Source organism: Cervus elaphus, chromosome 28 (genome assembly GCF_910594005.1).
Source record: "Cervus elaphus chromosome 28, mCerEla1.1, whole genome shotgun sequence".
NCBI lineage: Eukaryota > Metazoa > Chordata > Mammalia > Artiodactyla > Cervidae > Cervus > Cervus elaphus.
Window position 1 is genome coordinate 51,567,626 of NC_057842.1, and position 24,212 is coordinate 51,591,837.

The 24,212-nt window shown below is 34.8% G+C and overlaps 1 protein-coding gene across 5 annotated transcripts in view; it reads left to right on the forward strand.

Annotated features, from left to right (window-relative positions):
* USP45 (ubiquitin specific peptidase 45) overlaps positions 1-18,492 on the forward strand; it is a 52,459-nt gene extending 33,967 nt beyond the window's left edge. For 3 of the 5 annotated variants that reach the window (XM_043890195.1, XM_043890196.1, XM_043890197.1), the window contains 9 exons: positions 2,527-2,608; positions 4,414-4,505; positions 6,141-6,197; positions 6,521-6,664; positions 7,940-8,612; positions 10,622-10,719; positions 13,822-13,908; positions 17,110-17,263; positions 17,818-18,492. In XM_043890195.1, coding sequence (XP_043746130.1) covers positions 2,527-2,608; positions 4,414-4,505; positions 6,141-6,197; positions 6,521-6,664; positions 7,940-8,612; positions 10,622-10,719; positions 13,822-13,908; positions 17,110-17,263; positions 17,818-17,948 — 1,518 coding nt within the window. In that variant the 3' untranslated portion in view covers positions 17,949-18,492. Of the gene's footprint in view, positions 1-2,526; positions 2,609-4,413; positions 4,506-6,140; positions 6,198-6,520; positions 6,665-7,939; positions 8,613-10,621; positions 10,720-13,821; positions 13,909-17,109; positions 17,264-17,817 lie in introns of those variants that run through there. The other 2 variants (XM_043890198.1, XM_043890200.1) reach the window with 2 other exon arrangements.
* The last annotated feature ends 5,720 nt before the right edge of the window (positions 18,493-24,212 follow it).

Consider the following 24,212-nt stretch of genomic DNA (forward strand, 5'->3'; position numbering starts at 1 on the left):
CTATTATAAATAGTTTATTTTCTTCTATATCTTCTAACAGTTCTGTTTGTGTGAAGGCGATTGACTTCATTATATTTATGTACTCCCTATTAAATTCTCATTATTGTAGTAGCTTTTTATTTCATTTAGTTCCTCTGGCTTTTCGAGGTAAAAAGTCATGTCATCTGCAAATAATTTTCTCTCTTTTATATCTCTGAGATTTATTTTTTGTCAAATACATCAGTAAAACTTTAATACAGTGGTAAATAGTAGTAGTGAATGGGGATATCGAGGGATTTGATCTTATTTTTTTCTCAGTGTATATGATGGCTTATATTAATTAATGTTATTAGATGATCTCCCTAATATCCCTGTATTAATAGAATAAAAGCCTCCTGGTCATACTATAATCTTTGTGGGTTTTTTTTAATTGTGCAGCTATATTCTGTTGCTGATATTTTATTTGGAATTTTTTTAAGTGATATTATATTTTGTGTACACTCTTGTCAGCTTTTGGTACCAATATTATGCTTCACGAAGATAATTTGATAGTTTCCCTTTTTGTGTGCCCTGGGACATAGATTTAGTGGAGTCTTTTGTGAAATTATTAGGTCCTGGAGGTTTGTGTAGGGAATATGTAATTCAGTGACTTTAATGATATTTTTTTTTCTTCCTTAAAAGCTGGAAAATTTTCTAATTTTTTTGAATATTATGTTTTTTTTTTTTTCCTGAATTTTCAGATGTAATTACCTAAGGGTTGAGCAAAGTGGTCTCTCATGATTATTTGCAATATCTTTCATTTAGGTAGTGATTCTCCATCTTTGTTATATGTGATGTTATGCTTTACATGCTTATCTTTTTTTTTCATGCTTGTCTTGATTTAGATTAATTGGTGGGTTTATTTATCCCTGCTGCCCAGAAAATCAGCTTTTGATTCGTTTATTTATTCTCTTCCATTTCTACTTTTATCCTCTTAACTCTTTCCATATACTTGTGTTCAGTTTGATGTCCTTTTCTAAATGTATGTTAGTTGCTTAATTCGTTTTTAATTCTTTTCAATCGATTTACATATATAAAGCTGTTCTGAAGAGTGGAAAGTATCTTGGATTCTGACATATAGAGTTTTCTTACTCGCTGCTGCTGCTGCTAAGTCGCTTCAGTCGTGTCTGACTCTGTGCCGACCCCATAGACGGCAGCCCACCAGGCTCCACCATCCCTGGGATTCTCCAGGCAAGAACACTGGAGTGGGTTGCCATTTCCTTCTCCTGTGCATCAAAGTGAAAAGTGAAAGTGAAGTCGCTCAGTCATGTCTGACTCTTCGCGGCCCCATGGACTGCAGCCCACCAGGCTCCTCCGTCCATGGGATTTTCCAGGCAAGAGTACTGGAGTGGGGTGCCATTGCCTTGTCCGCTTACTCTCTGAGAAGATTGCAGTTCGATTTAATTTCTCCTTGGCATGATAATTTTTTAACAAAAGATTTATGTATCATTTTCATATCAAGAAATCGAAGTCAAACAGTAGTTTCACATATATGAAAACCTGTAATTAAGACTTTGCTTACTACTGTTCCCCTCACCCCACTGTTAAAATGTGAATTAGAGAAGATTAAATTTATCCACTAAGAGGGCCGCAATTAGTGTAAAAGATGATAATTTATTAGCTTAAATAAATCTTTATTTTTGGAATATATGTAGTTTTATTCTGAGAGTTTTTCGTGAGGTTAGATCTTTTCTAAACCATATGTAAGAGGTGTAGAACCATAAGCCTGATCATTTACTAAGAGCTGCTGATGACTTGAACACATGATTTTCATTGACAACTAAATTGAAATAAAATAACAATTAAGTTCTGGAGTTGTCTTCTTGTTGTGGACAATATTCTGGGTTTTAGTCATGTATGTGTGTATATATATATGTTTATACATGCATGTGTGTGTGTGTGTATATATATATGTAAAATAATCTATATGGAGGTCATAGTGACCAGTTTAATAGCTTCTTACGTATTACGACTGTCTTCATAGATAAGAAATTTCATATGGTCTACTTGTTACTTTTGTCCTGATTAAGGAGTAAATCATCTTAGGGACAGAGTGGGGGAGAGGGAGGGAGGAAGCACGAGATGGGGAGAGATGGGGGGCAGAAGAAAAAAGGAGAACTTATTCTAAACCTATAAAAGACAATGGGACTAGGCAGCTTGCTTTTTGTTGACTGAGAAAAATACTTTAAACATAAGAGAGAACCTGTATGTAGGAACCTTGACTTATTTGGGGGAGAATCTGGCAACACAGAATTATTCATGCGTGGAATTTTAGAACTGGAGTAAAGGACACATTTAACTTTCTAAAAATTCAGTCATTTTATTTTACAGACTAGGGGACTGAGATCCAGTGTATGTTGCTGTTTGAAAATCCTCTTTTTAAAGTGGATGAAGCTTGAGTTGATTGTCACTGAAACCAGATTCTAGTCACAGGAACACAGAATAATGCTTTGAAAGGATACATTCTAGTATAGATTCTTAAGAAATTCTTATTGCTTTGTTTTATAGCGAATACAAGCTGGCATTCTAAAAGCATTTAACAATCCAACTACTAAAACTGCTGATGATGAAACTAGAAAAAAAGTCAAAGGTATGTTGACAGTTTCACTGTTAAAAGTTTTTCCTAGAAGAAAATATTATAAATTTCTTTTTAGCGGGGAATTGGGAGAGGAACTGAACATTATGTGAACTAATTCTCCAAAGTATTGCGAGTTTACTTATTCCTGTAGTGGCAAGATAGTCTAATGGGTCATAGAAAGAAAATGTTAGAATCCATGTGAATTTAAAAAAAAGACAACTAATATCAAATATACAGTTTGACTGATGGCACTTAAGAGAAGTATCCTGTGGGAGATTTGAAAGGTTGTTGAAAGTAGCAACGTCACTTGGAAGTTCACTTTTATCATACTGTGTCATTTTTCATTTGAAGTATGCTTATTAGGTAGTGGATTTATGGATATTGTCTAGTCTTAGCTAGACAAAATGCTCAGTGTTCCAGAGATTCCTTCAAGGAAATCATTATTTAAGAGGATGCTGTTAAGTCAAGTAGACATGTCTACTCCTAGTGTTGACTCATCAGCCAAAATATGAGACAGAAACAATGATTAACTGATCAAAGCTGATCATTTGTAATGATCAGTATTTAAATGTAGGTTTATATCCCATGTATATCCTATTAACAATTTACTGTGTCCTATAAATATATTCTTCCTTGAGGTAGTAACTCATTTTTAGAAAATGTTTAAAAATATTATTTCTTATTTATTTATTCTCTTTTCTAATTCTGTTTTTTATAGCATTATATATAAAGCATGCCTATATAAACAAATATAAATACATTAAGCTTGTATATAACAAAACTTTATGTGCAGTTGAAGGTTCAAGATTTTTAAAAAATAGGTTCTCAAGTATGCTCTGTTCTTTTGTTTTGAGATAGTGCCATCTAGTGCATGTTTAGAATAACTTCGTTTTTTCTTTCACTCCTTTTCAGTTTTGTAATCTTATTTTCAATCTCTTGTACAGTTTTCCTTAATGAAACATCTTAGTTAAACATAACTTCTAAATAGTTAGCATCATAATTAATAGGTATTTCTCGATATGTCCGGATAAAAATCTGCTCTGTCATTCCGTGCTTCAAGTAATGTTTTAAAATTATTTCAGTTGTTTGCATGAAATTTGAGGATAGAGATCCAAAAAGGATGGAAGAGAAATTTGAAAGAGGAGTGAATAGATCTTTAAAATTTTTTAAAAATATATTTTCCTCCATGGTTTACTGTGAGAAATTTCAAACTTCCATTAGGATAGTGTGAAGCCCATGTGCCTGTGTGCCCATAATCATGCTTAAATTACACTTGATTCATGTTTCATCTGTTCTCCCCCAACTCCATATTATTTTGAATCAAAGCATAGGCATCATTTTCTTTTATTTATAAATATATAATATATAATATAAATGGAATAAATTTAACATTTTTATGTAACAGGAGTTAAATATATAGCTAAGTTATTAATTTCCATGTTAGTTCTTTATTCTTTGTGGTGTTTACTTATCTTTTACTACTCTTGTTGTTTCCATAGTTATGGTCCTGGCATTTGTAGCCCTAAATCATAATCTGTTTTTCTCATCCCTCTGTCTGCCTCTAGGTTAGGCACGGAGGCTTTTTAAAGGGTTTAGTGGGAGCAGTTGAGTGTGGTATGAATAGTGGTGATTACTTATTTTACTTCTTAAAGTTTAAGAACAGTCAGTTTGTTATTTATTTGAGACTACAGTAAAATATATTATTAAATATGGTCCCAGGTTATTCAGATTTCTTTTGATTCAACAGAAAAAAAGCCTGTTACATTGTTAGGTTGATGGTTGCTATGTTTTTTGCATTAAAAGTATTATTTTTACAGCATATGGAAGAGAAGGTGTGAAAATGAACTTCATAGATCGTATCTTTATTGGTGAATTAACTAGCACGGTCATGTGTGAAGAATGTGCAAATGTAGGTACTTTGGAATTCACTTCAACACGGACTAGATTATAGTCGCATTGTTTTTATTGTTTTCTTTCACATGTAATCATCAGCAGTCATTTTTATTTGTGACAGATGACTACGTAGTAGTTTTTGAAAGTCTTTTAAAAATATATCCTTCACTGCTAGAAAATAAACATAATATGTAATTTTTTAAAGTAAATGTTATCTAAATTTTCCTGACTACGTAGTAGTTTTTGAAAGTCTTTTAAAAATATATCCTTCACTGCTAGAAAATAAACATAATATGTAATTTTTTAAAGTAAATGTTATCTAAATTTTCCTCCTGACACACCTGTGAAGTTCATTTAGCCTATTTTAGTATGATCCTATGTGCTAGCTACTCATTTGGATTGAAAATGAAAGAGAAACTTCTGTGAAGAGAGTAACTACATTAATATCATTATGCATTGCCCTAAATTGTAATCCCAATGGAAATAATTCAGTGTAGTACCATAATTAGGCTGATCTTCTTTAAAAGTTTACATTTATATGACTTGTTGAATTTTTTTTTAAAAAGCAGACCTGACTCATCTTTGAATTTAGTGATAATTTCATTTTGAATGCCGTCTGTACTGTAACAGCTCCTTGAGGACTGTATAAGTTTTTACAGGTTTTTCAGTTGCTTGGTAAGGAGTAATTCTGGAACTGTATGGCATATAATAGGTTTAAACTTCTGTCAGATTTTAATCATAAAAGAGAGAGTCTTTATATCTGCCTTCCTATCCCAGATTGTAGAGTACATTTCCTCCCTAATCTTATAAAATCAGGATTATATATCGTATCTCCTTCAAGCCTGTCATAGGGAAGCACAGAATGTGTCATCATGATATTATGGTTGACCCTTGAACAGCATGGGTTTGAATGGCATGGGTTTGAACTGCAAGGGCTCACTTATACACACATTTTTTCAATAAATACTGCTTAAGTCCTACACAATCTGCATCTGGTTGAATCTGCGGACACAGAATCCCAGATACAAAGTGCCAACTGTGAAGTTGTGAAGCTCTCATTTTTGACTATTCAGTGGGATGGGGGTCACCGTTCTTAACCCCCGCATTGTTCAATAGTCAACTCCACTTAGGTTTCTAATATAGTCAACACAGAAGTTGATTTCTTTTTTCACAAACTATACAGTATCTTTTAAAATAGAATTATCCTGAAGAATCTTCAAAACACAGTCAAGTTCTCTGGCTTTTTCTTAACATTTCATATTTTGTTTATGTTATGGCCCCAATTTCACCAAAAATATGCTTATAAGTTAATCAGTTTTATTAAACACAGTTTATTTTAAAAGTTACTTTAAATATTCCACATTAGCCATATTAACAGTATTATAAAATTCAACTGTGTTGCATTTACTGAAGCTTTGGAATATCTTATTTTGATTAACCATATATGTGTTGCCATGGGGTCACAAAGAGTTGGATGCGACTGAACAACAAATGTGTTGCTATACCCAGTTAAATTACTGTTTCCTCCAGGAATGCTTTTTAACTTAAGATTTTAAGTTTCCTGGGAAGTTTGATTTCTTTAAGACTTTACAAAACTATATTGTCTACATTAGAATTCTAACTGAAGTTCCCAATGTGTTTTCTTTTTAAGATCTCGACGGTGAAAGATCCTTTTATTGATATTTCACTTCCTATAATAGAAGAAAGGGTAAGGAGAAAAACCTTAAGTCTTTTTGTGAAGGACATTTATAAATTCATAACATAGGCATTTTTGAATGTATTATCAGGCATCTGAGAGTCATTACTCTTTATATATAGTAATTGAGTTTGCGCAGCGTATTTGATGTTAGAGTTTGTATATGTAGAGTGATATAGTTCCTAATCTCAAGGAATTTAAACCCTTATGCTTTATATTTTAAGAATTAACATTTAGGAAATTATATTTCAAGTGTTACAAATATTAAAAAGTAGATGATACACAGAATTTATTTCCTAAAGAAATTTTGTATTATGTACATGCTATCTATATAGGTTTCAAAACCTGTACTTTTGGGAAGAATAAGTAAATATGGAAGTTTACAAGAGACAGATAATGGTCAGTACAGTGGCACTATTACTGTAGAAAATACTCATCAACCCAGAGCCATCAGGAAGCATTCTTCATCTAAAGATATGGTAAGATTATATGCATTCGTGAAACATCCTGCTTTTTGAAACACTGTATTAAGAAAAATTTTTAAAGTATACAAAAATAGAGAAAAAGGTATAATAACCCCCATGTACCCATTTCTCAGTGTCATGATTGTCATCTCACAGCTAGTCATGTTTTATCTGTCTGTCCCACATTTTCCTCCTCCTCATCCTAGATTATTTTGAAATAAATCCCAACATATATCTAAATGTATTTCTCTAAAAGATGCTTTTTAAAGACATAACCATTGTATCATTATTGTACCTAAAAATATTTAAAACTTAATAGGACAAACATCTAGTCATAATTTTAATTTCTGTAATTGTCTCATAAAATATTTGTTTTTGCTTTTTCAAGCATATTTGAATTTAGGATCTTAAAAAGATCTATATATTCCCATGTCTCTTAAATGTCTTTTAATCCACAGATTCCACCTTTTTTTTTTTTTGCAATTTATTTGTTGAAGATCATTTTTTTTCAGCAGTCTCACCTTCCTACATCAATAGTGATTCATTTTGCATATTGTGGTAGTTCATTTTGCATGCAGTAATTCATCTACATGTCCTTAAGAGATGCCTCTGTTCCCTTTGTTTCCTCTCTGAGGCAGTTAGAACTAAAGGCCTCAATAGGTTCAAGTTTGACTATTTAATTTTTTGCAAGAAAACTTTTTCAAGTGATGGTATGTATTTCCATCAGGAGGTGCATATCATGTTTGATATTTCTTTACCTATGATGTTATCAGTAATTGATGACCATTATCTGACCCACTGTTCCACCAGGGACATACGTGATTAATGAATAAAGCCATATAAATTTAAAGACATCCATTTGAATTTGCACCTTGTTAAAAAAAAAAAGCAAAACTTTTTTACATGATATGATTTATACTAACTTGGCGAATTGATGTATTACCAGATTTAACTTACTCTGTTCAAAAGTCCTTTAAGGGGCAAAACTACAGAGATTGTGCAGAGGTTTACACTTGAGAAGTCCCCAGCATCGTGCTATTCCACAAAAGTCCTGTTCCCCCTCCATAAATAGGTAACCATTAAGTTGGTTCCTTGTGTAAAAGTTTATTTTTAAATTAGAGCTTTTTGTTAGCATACTGTTCATTGTAGTTCGGGTAGATTTAGGAAATGGATTTCAGAGGTACTAGAAATAGTATTTTAATAATTGTGAAATGTTTAGATAAGACTTACTAGCATTATTTTCAGTAAGGTCACAAGATTCTTTTCTCTGAAAACACTATCAACTTACAGAATCAACTAATTCATGGCAGAAACTGTACAAGAAAATCATCAGCTGGAGAAGATAAAGCTGCTGTCATATACCAGAGAAGTGAAAGCCTTGAGGTGAATAGAGACTCTTCATTGTTTGCAAGCACCATGAACACCGAGTCGGCTCTGACTGACAGCCCCACCGATGGCAGTGAGGAAGAAGACAGCCTTTCTGAAAGCAGCGTCGATGCTGACAGCGAGGCTTCGGAGTCTGAGAGTGCTCCGAAACAGACTTTGTTGTTGAGGTCCAGAAGCGGATACCACACGCACACAAATGGACACCCTCACTGCCCGTCCCAGAGTGAACCACTCGCTAGGGAGGGCGGCCGTGCTGATGAGGGAGTGGCTGAAGCTGTTTCTGAACTTCACTTGAGCAGCACGATGATTCGAGCTAGGGATTTTGACAGAGAAAGTCAGCCACTAAGTGTTTCAAATAATTTGTGTTTTTCAGAGGACAAGCATGTGGTGTCTCAGAGCCCCCAAAATGCTTTTCAGACCCTTTCTCAGAGCTATGTAACCACTTCTAAGGAATGTTCGCTTCAGTCTTGTCTCTATCACTTTACCTCTGTGGAGTTGCTGATGGGGAATAACAAGCTTCTGTGTGAGAAGTGTACTGGGAAGAAACAGCAGTGCCAGAAGGAAGCCACTTCCGCAGGTAAGTATTTAGCTTATTATTATTTTTTTTAAGTATTCATGGATTATCTGATAATCAGTGACTAGCGGGTTATAGATCCCACATGGAGGAACCTAAGAACCTGTCACCATACATTAGCTGCTTGGAGTCGGGAGTTGTCTTATTCATATTTGTACCTTAGCACTGAAGACAAGGACTGGGCAGGGGAAATTTTCAATAGAATTTTGTCCAAATAAATCGAAGAACAGGATGTATCCATCTCTGCCTTGAAAGTGCAAATCCACATAATCTTATTTCAGGAAACTAGCTCTCTGAAGTCTTTCCAGGAATAATTTCTGTAAAACTTAATTGCAACACCAGTGAGATTAATGTCTTTCACAAAAGTCATATCATGAGATATAAATTTGGAGATTTTAAGTATTATTATTATATATTAATATATAATATTTATATATATTATATTATATTATATGTAATTTATATTATATATACTATAATATATAATAAATATATAAATATATATTTATAGATAGTAAATATATAAAAATAAATATATATAATATAATATATAATAAATATAATATATAACTATATTATATATTATATTATTATATATTATAAAGCTAGCTATCTATGAACTATGTTTTGTTGACAAGAGAAAAGTAGAAAGGGTTGATTTGTCAAGTACGAAATTTTTGGTGTACCTCTAGCCTTGATTAAATGAAGAAAAAATTCTGATTCTTAATGACTGTTTTAAAATGTAGGTTTTATTATTCGGGTATAATGAGCCTAACAGATGAGATGATTTCCACTGAAGAGGTAGTTTATTACTTAAGTGTGGTTCCCAGGAGGAGGGGACACACTAAGACCTGCCACCCAGGGCCACAGGGGAAGCACCAGGGCTGGTCAGGAGACGGAGGCAGCGGGGGGACGTGCAGGCCAGTGCCTTCATGGTGGTTGCCGAGGGGAGGAATGGGTGAAGCCGGGTAGGAGGGTTTAGAAGTGAATAATTTCTGGGCTCTGAGGTATAGGGGCTGTCTCTAGTGGTCTGGTACCTGGCGCTGGTGTGAGTAGGGCAGGTGAATGGTGACCTAGAGTATCAGGGCCCAGTAAAGGAGGCGGTTGGGTAAGGGCTTTGGAAATACATATGAAAGGCACACTTAATTTGTTTACTATCTAGGAATTAGCTAGCTCTGGAAAAGGCCCTTTCCAGTGTCAGCAAGGCCCCAGATGTGAAAGCATCAGAATGAAAATGATTAATACATTAAAATTAATGTCTAGATGGGAGAGGAAGAAATGCCAGCTTATACTAATCCAAGTTAAATATGCAATTGGCCATATTCAAATCCTATCACAAGTCTTTTCTAACAACCTCTTGTTTTTTTTATTAATTTATTAATTTATTTTTAATTGGAGGATAATGGCTTTATAATGTTCTGTTGGTTTCTGCCATACATCAACATGAATCAGACATAGATATACATTTGTCCCTTGGCTCTTAAACCTCACTCCACCTCCCATCCCGTCCCACCCCTCTGCATTGTCACAGAGCCCCAGGTTGAGTTCCCTGCATCATAGAGCAAATTCCCACTGGCTAGCTGTTTTACATATGTAACAGCCTTTTATGGAAATATCCCATCGTTCCCATGATATGTGATCTCTTTTCACTGCAGTGAGTAATGACCCCGTTTTTTCAACTACAGGTATGTTTCTGGTGGTGTTTGACTGGAAGGCATTGACATAAGTCACGTCTGGTCTGTCAGCTTTCCAGCTTCCAGAGTTGTGTTGCAACTGTCACCTCCCCTATTCTTTGTCCTTATAAGTGTGTGCCTTAAAAAAAAAAATTCCTTTCATATTATTGGAGTTTTAGGATTGAGTTGAGGCTCCCAGTAATCAGAAGTCTAATTTCTTTTTTTAACATTTTCAAAAATGTGGTATAATGCTTCTATTTAAATGTTTACTGTACTATATGGGCAATAATGTATAAGATGTTATTTATAAATAAATTTATTATATTGTATGTTATGCAGAAAAGAAAGCAGAAGGGGTTTATACTAATGCCAGGAAGCAATTGCTCATTTCTGCTGTTCCAGCTATCCTGATTCTCCATCTTAAAAGATTTCATCAGGTAAATTCTCTTTAGTAGCCCTATACATGTTTTCATCATATGTTTTGCAGAGCCCTTAGTCTTATAAGGCTTCCCAGGTGGTACAGTGGTAAGGTATCCACCAGCTAATGCAGGAGATGCAAGAGACACGGTTTGATCCCTGGGTCAAGAAGATCCCCGGAGGAGGAAATGGCAGCCCCCTCCAGTATTCTTGCCTAGAAAATTCCATAGACAGAGGAGTCTGGCAGGCTACAGTTCATGGGTCGCAAAGAGCTGGACACAACTGAACAACTCAGCATACACACACAAGTCTTGTACTGTCAAAGATTAGACAGTAATTTATTGAATTTAAAATTTTTCTTGTGAGATTTACCTCTTTCAGCTATGATAGTTTATAAGACTTTTCTAAATAAGATTGTCTAATTCACAATATTTGAAGATTTAGCTGGTATGGTAGGAACCTCAGTGGTGTGTGTGTGTGAGAGAGAGAGTGTGTGTAGGTTTGTGTCAGTGGAAAATAGAATTTTTAAGGAACTCTTAGAAGCAGGGAAAAAACAAGGTACACACAGCTTTCTGAGGTCTTATCCCAATGGAGAAGAATGCTTGGGCTGAGTGTGTTTGGCTGGGACTAATTGTAAAAAGGGCTACAAGGCAGACCTCATTTTTCTAGGACTTTAGTGGGAGAGAACCTATTTTTAAAAGTTCTTCTCCAGTTGGTTATACTTTAATGTCTTATCTCTCTCTCTCTTTTTTTTTTTTTGCATTTGATAAAATGACTTTAAAGTTTCTCCAGAAGAAACTTTAGTAATTAAGTACTGTGGTCAGAATTGTCAGTAAATTTGAGTACAATTTAAAGTCTGTTGATAACGATACAGGATGAATCTCAAATCAGTTGGGAAGGAGGCTAGGTTATTCTCTAAAGGACTTAAGAAGGGTGTTTGAAATAAAAATTTAGAGCTTCCTTCTAGAACATATATGTTGATATCAGTACTATTTTTAGACAGATTTTTTAAAATTGTATGAAACATTATTGAAAGACTAGAAGAAAACTTCAGGAAAATTACTAACCTTATCCTTGTGTGAATAATTTTCTAAATATAAAACCCTTGAAAGAAATCTCAAGAGATGGAAAGCTTTGATGATATATCTGCAACATTTCAGGTGGGCCACAGATGGACTGGAAGAGATTTTTCTGTGTATCTCCATCCCTACCCACAGAAATTAGATGAAGTTCGTGATTTTCTATAGCCAGCGTTACAGAAACTCTGTGGACATGGCCATGGAAAGCGGAAGCAAATGTGTTGTGTCTCATTGCAGTACATCAGAATGCTAAATGGAAGGTGTATATCTGCAGGGACTTGGTGTGAACTTGCTAGGGTCATGCCGGATTTGAGAATGATATACCACGGTTATTTTATATTTGGTACTTGCATCCCTTTTAGGAACAACCTACAGAAGGAATTCATGCCCTTACAGGGAAATTTTTATAGACGTCTAGGTCCCTTCTTGATCTCAGGCTAGATGTAATGTCTGCAAAGCCACATTGTCATTCCCTGGAACTGTGAAATAGAGGGATCAGAATCTCTAAGCAGTGTCTCTGCTTCTAGCTTTCTTGTGTCCCTGAAAACCTATTTCCCCATACTAATTTTAGAGTTCTATATTAGAAACATCCACAGTACCTGAGAGATCTCAACAAGATAGAGCTCTTTGTCATAAATGTAGCAAGTGATTAATATTGAAAATAAATAAAGAGCTCTTAAAGATCAATAAGAAAAAGATCAAGACTCTAATAGTAAAATGGTAAAGAACATGAATTGACAGTTCATAGAAGAAGTAAAAAATTCCAAGAAAATGTGAAAGGAAGTTCCATTCTTTCTGGCAAAACAAATGCAAAATACAATGACAGTGAGATTCCCCTTTTAGCCTGTCCAAAATGGCAAAGATTATAACAGTGTTGATAGAAGTCTCTTTTCTTAAGGTTTAATTTTTCAACAGCAAAGTACTTTTTGGGGAGGAACTTAAGCCTGACATGATCTCAGACATTGCTGTTATCAGCCGGTTTATAGATGTCACCTGATAAGAAAAAAAGGAGGCATACAAATTGAATACAGATTAATTTTTCCTGACATATGACGTCATAATTTCATGTATGATATCAGGTTAAGACTCCTAAAGATGACTTGAAAATACAAATCACTGGCAATATTTTGGTCAAAAAATAAGTTTGTTTTTTTTCCTTTAAAGAAAGATAAGAAATAGGCAATGATCTGTAGTAAGTGTTATGTAATTAGTGTGCAAATAAAAAGACTAGTCATTGAAGTAAGTCATGAAAGCTTTTCATGAAAGGTTGCATATGTATTAATTTTGTCTACCCAAACATCTCAGATTCAAGTATCTTCTTATTCTAAAGAGAGTCCATTTTTATTTTTGAGTTTCCTATCCAATATATTTGATGGTCTGTCAGGAAATTTTTATTATTACTTAGTGCAGATATACATTTTTCAAGGCCTGCCTTTGGATACTAAAAATAGAGAAAGAAGTAGAGTTTCTTAATCAACATGAGGATTCATTTTGATTTATATAATATATAATGTTTACTTTTATTGATAAAATTATTTGAGTGTTCTGGCTTTTTTCTTTTTAATGAATGAGTATCACTGAGTTTTAGAACTGAAAATGAGCTAATCTCACCCATTGATACCCATTTGCTGCCTTGCTCTAGATAAGGTTGTCTAGAGTCAGGTTAACTGTTAACCAGTCATTCAGTCAGGCCTGTAACAGCAGACTCCTGACTCCTGAAGAGTCTGAGTTGAGTACATTTTTAGGTAGCATATGTGTCAATAGCTTAGCTTTAATCACATTGAGTTTATTTTTCAGTGTTGAAATGCACAGTGAAAGTAATTATTTTTATATTGTCTGTGGTAAAAATACCCATGTAAATGAGTGATCTTTGCAATAAGTCGATGAAACCTAATTGAGAACTTGGTCATATATCAGTTTTGAATTGTTGATGTTTTAATAGCTATGAAGAGATGAACTTTTTGGATTTCTCTTTTGGTTTTAATTAAAATTAACAAACCCAATGATCTATAAACTTAGTTTGTGACAATGTTTTTTTTTTAGGCTGGTTTGGGTCTTCGCAAAGTAAACAGACATGTAGATTTTCCACTTATGCTTGACTTAGCGCCGTTCTGTTCTGCTACTTGTAAGGTATAGTATATTATTAAGATATTTAATTGTCTTGCAAATAATATGCTTTAGAATATCCTATGTATTGTTTATTAGACCATGTCTTTCTCCCTTCCTCCTACCCTCTGTCTCTCTTGTCCCCTTCCTCCCTTTCTTCTTCCATCCAACATTTAGTACACTGAATATGACATTTGTCCTTTGGGAGACAGAATAAGTTGAAAAGATGCATAAAGCATGAGTGAGGCATGATGTTCATGATCAAAGCTGCTTGTAAATGCTGCTAGAGTCGGATAGTTGCTGAGAGAAATAAGCAGATTTTGTGCCCTCTCCTGTTCCTTGTGAATGACTTGCTTAACTGGCAGTAGTTTTAGCATTTGAAGAGTTTTCTTCTCTTTTGGAAACCAATGTACTAGTGCATTGTCTTTCATGCCATTTCATGTACGTAACTGAGACTAGTGTACTTGCCAACTGAGTACAAATTTAAAATTACTAATACTTTAATAATCAGACATAGAAAGCAAGCTGCTTTATAATTGCTTGTGCTTATATGTGAGAACTAACTGTAGGTGAAATTGATGACTTTGCTTTCCATGTGGAAACCACACAGTTCTGGGGTAACTCACATATTGTCCTGCTTGCCATTTCTGGTTAGCAGTCTAGGTTTTGTGGTACGTAAACTTATTGAACTTAATATTTTCAATACATTGATCAATCAAGACAAAAATATCTTAAATGCAGTTTTTCAGTGAATCCAGTTCATCTACTCTGGAATACCAGCACTTTCTGCCAGTTGTTTACATTCAGTATTCATAGAATTTGATACATTCATAGAATATGATAATGTGGCAAACAAAATGTCTAGCAGGCTGTGTGTTAAACTTACAAAAACATATTTTTTAAAAGTACCTATTATGGAGAATTTCCAACACCAAAGAGAACAGTACAAATGAACCTCTCACCCCCAGACCTTACATATATGGCCAGTCCCGCCCCATCCACATATTCATCTACGTCTTCCTTTTATATTAATTTTTCTTCTTACATTATTTGAAGCAAGTATCAGGTATCCTTTCATTCATAAATCTTTTCCTCTCTGTGTCTCTAAAAGATAAGAATTACCACCCCGCCTTTTAAGCATAACCACAATACCACTTTCACGCTAAAAGAATTAGCAGTACTTTTTATATCTTCTGGGATTCCCTAGTGGCTCAGACGGTAAAGAGTCTGCGTGCAGTGCGAGAGACACAGGTTCAATCCCTGGGTCGGGAAGATCCCCTAGAGAACGAATGGCAATCCACTCCAGTATCCTTGCCTGGAAAATCCCATGGACAGAGGAGCCTGGCAGGCTACAGTCCATGGGGTCGCAAAGAGTCGGACATGACTGAGGGACTTCACTTCCACTTTCTATCTTCTAGCATACATATTTCCAATTGTCTAATAAATTCTTGAAATGAATTAATATCCAAGTAAGCACTACATGTCATGATTGAAAAATACCTCTCTTAACATATAGTTTCCCTCTCCCATCTCTGCTCCTTGCAATTTATTTGTTGAAGAAACTGGGTCATCTTTCTGGTAGTTTCCTAGACTTTAGATTTTGGTGATTATTCCTTTATCCTCTTGATTTCCTACAAATAGGTAGTTGGATCAAGAGAAGCTTGAATAGATCCTCACCCCACCCCGCCACTCCCACCCCAACCCCAGATAAGGCTGTTTCATAGGGAGTGTTCTCTTCTTTCATCAGGTGGCACATAATGCCACTTACTTTTCTGTGATGTTAGCAACCAGTGTTGCTCAATGAGTTCATTAACAATTACAGAATGGTGGTATCCTGTTACTCTTTCTTCATTTATTTACTGGAATACTTCTATATAAAGAGAAATTCCTTTCATCTCTTTAGTTATTTTACATTATAGTTCTTTTAGAAAAGGCAGGATAAATGCTCAATTCTTTCCCTGTCCCCCTTTTAAGCCAGTTTTCAGAATAATGAATTTACTGTCATTCTCAAACTGTGGTCAGTAAATTTATCATTACGAATTCATGGATTTTAACACACTAGTTATGTTTCCATTTACTGCACTCTTCTAATTCATAGTCTAATACATCTGGTGGGCCCATTGTTGGCCACTGAGAGCCTCTTCAGGTTGGCTCCTGGGTTCTTTTGACGTGATCCCTATGGTTGCTCACCGAGTGATTATACCACCAACTGGATGTTCATTTGCTTTATTTTTAAAATTTCATTTTTAGGGATTGTTACTTAAATTTGTTTGTTGTTTAATAATTACATAAGTATTATGTAGTTCTAAAGTCAAGTGAGTAAATCAAGGTAAATTCAAACAACTGTAGGTTTTCTCCACGTCTGTTCTACCTGTTTCTTTCCTTCCTTTAGAGATAATCATTTCTTCAAATTATTATTTATCCATCTATAATTTTTAAAAATATAAACAAATAAATGCATATCTATTATATATATATATATAATATCTCACCTCTTTAATAATTATAGCTTACAAGATGTATCCTTTTTTTCTACCGTATTAACATTGTATCCTGGAGAGTATTTCATAGCAGTATTTAGAGATAATCTGCACTCTGTTTTTCAAGCAGCATAATACTCTATTCTATGGATGCATTATAGTTTATTCAAGCCGTCCCCAATTTATGCACTTTTGAGTCTACAGTCTTTTGGCTTCACAAATAATCCTGCAATCACTTGTCTGGTGCATGTGTTTTTACATATTGCTCATGGTACCTACGAGATAAAGTCCTAGAAAAGGGATTGATAAATCCAAGAGTAATGCACATGTAGCTTAGCTAAATAACATGAAATTTTTCTGAATAGAGCGACCCTTTTGCATTCCCATATGTGAGCACTCTTTTTCCCCGACAGCCCAGGCAACAGAAAAAAGGTCAAGTTTTCGCATTTCACTTTCCCTTTTCACTTTCATGCACTGAAGAAGGCAATGGCAACCCACTCCAGTGTCCTTGCCTGGAGAATACCAGGGTCGGGGGAGCCTGGTGGGCTGCCGTCTGTGGGGTCGCACAGAGTCGGACACGACTGAAGCGACTTAGCAGCAGCAGCAGCAGCCTATGGGCAAGTAACCCAGTGTAGTGTTAATTGCTCTTATTTTAAGTGGGATGTGCATTTGATTTAATTTTCCTTATAATAAGATTTCACTAAATATTATTAATTGAGTTTTTTTTCTTTTCTTTGTCTAAAAGAATGTCAGTGTGGGAGGTAAAGTTCTCTATGGTCTCTATGGCGTAGTGGAACATAGTGGCTCAATGAGAGGAGGTCACTACACCGCTTACGTGAAAGTGAGAACACCCTCCAGGAAATTACTGGAACACATCACTGGAAAGAAAAATGTACCTGGTATGCCACCCTGAGTTTATTTTATTCTTAAAAACAAATTAATTTATTCTTTTTCTGGAAGAAGTAAGTTTTTTCATGGATACTTCATGTGGATTCATTTTGTTAAGTGAGAAATACCTTAAAGAGTATCTAGATAATCTTAAATATCATAAAACTACCCTTCACATCATGTAAAATGGCAGCCAGTTTTTCAAGGTGTTAAGTCATCGTGCATTGCAGTGGAATAACATTTTATTTAACAGTATCAGTAGTTTTTGAAGATATACCAGGTCCTCAGAGTAGAGCTGGAGTTAAAAATTTGCTTCAGTCATCTATGTATTTCTTTCTTTCTCTTTTAGTGTAAATGTACTTTTCCTTAAATAAGGCTATCTAGTATTTTACTAGATATTTAAATGCTCTTAATATTAATGCTTTGAAAGAGTTCATTTTGGAAGAGGTTTAACCCCAAACAGCCTTATGCAATAAAGTCTAACATTAGATACATATAGTTAATGATAACTTTCTGTTAAAGTCAGAACGTACTTATTGTAAAATTATACTTTTTGTTTTGTTAGGTTTGAAAGAACCTGATAGCGAATCAGCAAGCCAGTGGGTCCATGTTAGTGACACTTATGTGCAGGTGGTTCCAGAATCAAGAGCACTTAGTGCACAAGCATACCTTCTTTTTTATGAAAGAATATTATAGTTATCTGTTAATTAGGAGTGATAATGATTGTTTAGGTCACTTTTATTTAAATGCTGCAGTGTTAACCACAATATGCAATGTGCCTTTGTAGTCTTTTCTGTAGGAATAGCATGTCCCTCAAACGTTCCTGAACATTGTTACCATTTTGGTGAATCCTTTTAAAGTAAATTTACTAAATGCTTTCAGGGACTTCCCCAGTGCTTCAGTGGTTAAGACTCAGCTTCCACTGCAGGGTTGGGCCCCTGCATAAAGAACTTAAGATTCTGCATACCTTGTGGGGTGCAGCCAAAAACGAAACTAAAGTAAAACAAAACTAAATGCTTTCAAACTTATATCCTTAATATAAACATAAACACGTTTTTAAAAACGTATTTGTCCTGGAAAAAAATAACAGAATTCACAACAGTTAACTCCTTTATAATGTGACTTATTGCAGGCATTCAGAAATGATGCTGGCTAAGTCAAATCATTCCTTAGACAGTGTTTCACAAATGTGAGTCACATACCACTTTTCTGTTTTCATGTGTGTGTGTGTATATATTATATATATGTGTATATATACATACACACACACATATATGTGTGTGTGTATGTATATATATCTCCTGTGCCATTGTTTATTATTCTTAACCTTATTTTTTAGCCTTTTTAAACAATAGTCTTATTTTGATCATATTCCGCATTTTATGTGCTAGTTATATTTTTTCTAATAAGTACTAAAATAAATGTATAAATTAAAGAAAGGTTGTTCACTCATGCAGCACTCCACCTAGAAGCATCTCAGGGCTACCCAGCGGCACATTGCCCGGCTGTGTGGGAAGCACAGCTGTAACATGCGCTGTGCTGTGCCTAGTCACTCGGTCGAGTCCAGCTCTTTGTGAACCCCGTGAACTGTAGCCCGCTAGGCCCCTCGGTCCATAGGGATTCTCCAGGCAAGAATATTGGAGTGGGTTGCCATGCCCTCCTCCAGAGGATCTTCCCAACCCAGGGATCGAACCCAGGTCTCTCGCATTGCAGGCGGATTTCTGTACTGTCTGAGCCACCACGGAAGCCCAAGAATGCGGAGTGAGTAGCCTAACCCTTCTCCAGGGGATCTCCCTGACCCAGGAGTGGAACCAGGGTCTCCTGCATCGCAAGGGATTCCTTACCAGCTGAGCTATCAGGGAAAGAAGCCCTTTTTGTAACATAAACTTACACAGTTGGCCTAGTGACTTTATCACTGTTTATATGACTCAACCATATAAAAAAGTACCACTGTAACTTCAGTAATACGGATTTACAAATAACATTGATTAGCTTATTGCTTTGAGGTTTTGAGAACTAGAAAAATACTAAAATATTTTATCAATATACTATTTTCAGCCTATTCATGGTGGAGTTGAGAATAATTTACAGATTAACCAAGATCAAAATGTATTTATAGATAATTGTTACATGCAGAATTGGTAAATAGAAGTTGTTAATCCATATGAGACCATAGGATACTTTTGAAATGTAAATTACCAAATCATAGTTGTAAATGATAGAGAATTATATTCTTATACTTAACAGGAAAATATAATGCATTTTCTAGTTCTGTAGAGCAATAAATATTAATCATGATTTTGGGGTTCTGAGATCACTTTTTGCCTTTACTAAGCATCACTAGAAAGCTCAACTAGGTTTTGTTTTTATTTTAATGGACCATTAAGTTGATACTTCTGATTTTCTTTTAAAATAATTAATAGCAAAATGATGGTATTTCCCCCCACTCCTAGAAAACAAGTTATTAAGCTGTCAAAACTTGCCATGAAAATATTACTATTCCTTAGGCTTAAATGTTTAAAAAATGACTACTTTGGTGTTACATTATTAAATAAAAACACATAACTGCATGGTTCAAGCATCCTCATCATTCGTGCTCACGAATGATAGTACAGGCAGGTGCTGGGTAAGTGCCTGGCCCTAGTTCATTCTCCTCTTCTTAAGGAAGTGGCTATAAGATAATGTGTGGAAATATTTAACCAAGATTCTGACCCTTCTTAATATTTAAGTGTATATAATATTATCAAGGTTATTAGTTTTGCCTTTTGCTATATGGATGAATGGAATTGTGATTAGTGTTAAAGACGATAATATATGAAATTCAGAGCTTTAAAAAGTCATTGCATAAACTATTTTTAAGCTGTCAAAATTTCAGTAGTAGTGATTTCCTTGATTTTTAACAGTGAAATGATGGAAAAATATATCTTTATATAAGTTAACCTGTAAACTCAGGTTGTATCCTATAAAAGGTAAACAGTGTTTAAAGGTTTTTTCTTTAACTTTAATCCATTAACATTGAAGACTTCAGCACCAGAGCAGTGAAATTTGTTGGAAAACTATTAGTTAAATCACTTTATTCAAGTCAGCCATCTTTTACCAAGATGTAATTGTCACTCCCCCAAATGTAAATGTTAAGTTGCCTCATTTTTCTCCTAGAAAAGTACCATTAAGAGGCATGCACATTTCATTGGATGTCACCTGCTTCTTATTTCATTGATAGGCAGATGGATAGATGAAAAAGAGAAGGAAAGAAACAGGGAAAGGAAAGAAAAGAAGGAAGAAGGGGAAGAAATGAGCATTCTTTTCTGTTTCCTCTTGGCTTATCCATTACACGGTTAAGTAGAGATGGTGAATAATCCCTGAGGACAAGCATCAGGGAAAGTGCCTAGTTCCTTTTTTCATTGATAGGATGCTAGGACATGAACTAGGGCTATATTTGTTAATTAGGAGATCTATTAAACTTTATTCTGAACACCAGTTAAGAGTGACTTTTCATTGAGTGATACATTGTAGCTTCAGAACATTAACTCAGTACTCAAGTGCTACAGTAGTTTTTATGCTTAACTTCATGTTTATTCATTAAGTATATATCTTATTTAACATCATCCAGGAGTCAGGCACTGCACTGGCACTATTTTAACATGTTTTAAAATGAGGCCTGTGTGAATTTTAGACATTATTCCAGAAGTAATAAGAAACTTTTTATTTTCATTTTCACAGTGTTAAATGAGTTAATTCTGAAATTTTTTTTTTTTTTAATGGCCTGAAGTTTATGAAAGCTTTGCTTTTCCAGGTCTGCTAGTAATGGAATAAATTTAATTTTGAGATCTAAGAATTGATTAAAAATAGCTTTTGTAAGAGAGAAAGTATGTTAAGTTACACATGGATCTACATTTAAATTTTTGCTTTTATGTTGAATATTTCTAAAGCACATTTGCAGGGGTATTAAATTGTGAAGCTAATTTAGTGACAGTAGCTTTCAGATGACCTCAGGAAATAATATGAATCAGTGAGAATGTTTACAGATCCTCAAAACAACTACCATAGTGTTTGGCCAGATGAATTTAAGAAGTAAGAGGAGAGTTTAGCTTTATTTAGAAACTGGCTTACAGTGTATATATAACTTCGGTTTTCCCTCGTTATTCCATATTTAAAATGATAAATTTTTGACTATATATAAATTATGTGAATATTTTTGACATAACCAAAGTATGTTTATATTTAAGATTTTGTCATGAAATGCTTTTAAAACTGATGTAAAGGCCACCGTTCTGAATGGCCATGGAGAGTGGTGTCAGTTCTAAGCGTAGGTGATAGCTGTTTTCTTACTGTAAATATGCCAACAAAGCTATTTTACTATGATATATTTAAGAGCTCTTAGTTCGCATGTGTGACTTTAGTCAATGATTTTATATGGCATCTGAATAAAATTTCCTGAGGATTAAGCTGTGAAATATATCAACTTCATCTTATTTTTGAGGTATAAAATAGTATCTTGCCTACTTTTATTAAATTCATCCTCATAATTTGTCTGCATGTTACCTGAAGAAATAAGGCTAAGTCAGATGTGTACAATAAATGTGATTCTTTATGATCTATTGCATTAAGAAAGACTATTTTTAGATATTTAAAATGTTCTGGTTCATGTAGAAATGCATTAATTCAAATCTATTTAAAAGATAGATAACTATATTTTTAATTTTGAGTAATAATGATTATATATCATTCCTACTATTTTATCTTTTTCCACAGTGTTTTTGGAAAATAGCTATGTAACTTATGGAACATTATTTTGATTTTACTATATAAACATGCAAAATAAATATTAAATTCATATTTATGTTTCAAGACTGGTCCTGGAGTCTTTTCAATGCACATTATTGACAGAATATTTTGTGTATCAACACTGTATCAGCTTACTTAGCTATATTTAAAATATCCTTCATATTTTCAGAAGTTTATTATTTCAAAATAAAATATTTTGCGGGCTTCTTTCATTTTCATTGCAGTATGTAACAAGGGTGAGTCTTCATCCTTTCAAATGTTTCTCAAACTGTTTGAGTTATTTAGGCAGAATAATTCATTAGGCAATATTTTGTTTGCCTTTTTTCATTTAACTGTTTTTAGGACACGAAGCTCTTTGAGATTATATTGAATGTTATAGACCATCATTCATAAGTATTGAATATCTGCTGTGTGGTACGCATTGGGGATACAGTACTGACCACTCCAAAAAGTGAGGAAATGGACATTCTAAGGAGTGAAAATTAAGGAAAAGATATTTCAAATGTTAAATGATACAGAGAAAAATCAAGCAGCATTACCCACAGAGCCATATGGGAATTAAGTTCCATGAGATGAAGGATGTTCTAGGGATAAAAGATGGATGGTATTAGTCCTGATACTCCCAAAGAGAAGCTATGAATGTTGGAGGAAGTGGAAGGTTTTAATTCTTGGGCTGTTTCTGCACTCTTGCTGATGGCAGTAGAGAGGCTAGGAAGGGAAATTTTGACATTTATATTTCCTTAGAAAAATATGTGCCCCAGATTTTTGTATGTAATTTCAGAGGTTCATGGACCCTGTGAAGCCATTTTAAAACCATTTTTTTATATGAGATGTTTAATTAATTAAACATTGGCTGTGCCACACAGCTTGTGGGATCTTAGTCTCCAGGGATTGAACCAACCTCCTCAGCAGTGAAAGTGTGAAGTCCTCACCATGGCACCACCAGGGAATTCCCTGAAGCCATTTTCATACATTTTTAAAGTTGTACTCAAGCGGAAATATCTAAAACGTCTGCATCCCCGTATGTATTAGAATAGGCTGGGTTATGCTGTAGTAACAATGACTTACCACATTAAAAGTTTAGTTCTAACAATAAATCCAGGTGCACTGAGGAAAAAAAAAAATAGTTTATTTTTTCCTCACCCAAAGTCCACTGAGAATCTAGACAATCTGCAGAAGCAACTGTTTGTCAACTGGTGACCATCATCCCCACTCACCGCGTTCTGGCTCTGTCATCTGAACACCAGGCCTCTTCACTGCGGCAGGGGAAGAGAACGCCAAAGCTCTTGCACGAGCAATTAAATTCTTCACTTTAGATGTGTTTCGCACACCCCGGTGACCAGAAGTAGTCACATAGCCCTGTCTGAGTGCAAGGAAGAATGGGTAGAAAAGAGTTAAGTCTCCCAGGGCTCTGAAGAAAAGGCGAATGGGCTTGTGAGTGCACTAGAAGTCTCTCAGAATCTGCCCTCTGGTCACCAAATACTCAGCTCTTGTTTCTGCATGTGGAGCACGGTGACTGTCTTCTCAAGAGATAAGCCCCAGAGTACCATCTACTTTTCCAAAACCAGGCTCTTTGGAAGTGCTATGTCAGGTCTGAGTGCTGCTCCCACTGGTCAGGCTGCAGACCCAGGACACGAGTATGTTCTGTTGTCCTCACACTTACTGTTCGTGGTGAAACCAGTGGCACTGTTACCACAAGAAACATCCGTGTTCAGAAAGGGGAGGAAGAATGGAGACAGTGTCATTACCCTGGGTATGGGAAATGTTCGTTATCAGCCCTTTCCCCCATTCTCTTAAGAATTCCCTTCTCCATTGTTCTCTGTGACTCAGACGTCACTGTTTGGCTACATTTGAATGGCTGTTGAGGAGTATGACATCCTTGGAAGTTGTACAGCTTTTTTTCCCGTCTTTTCCTAGATAATTGGGAGCTGAAGTTTTGTTTTAAAGTTTGGAATAGTCACAAGTTCTGTTAGCTAAGGCTTTTGGTTTCTTTTTTCACTACAACTCTTAAAAGTTTAGTAAAACCTCTTTGTTCCTGGTCAGATTTATATGCCAATACCACTTTTTTTTTTTTTTTTTTTCAAGACAAGTAGTTCTTGGGTTGGGTGTTATTTCTTTGATTTCCTACCTCCATACATCTCTCCTGACATTATGGCAGGTACCTTCTGTCTATAA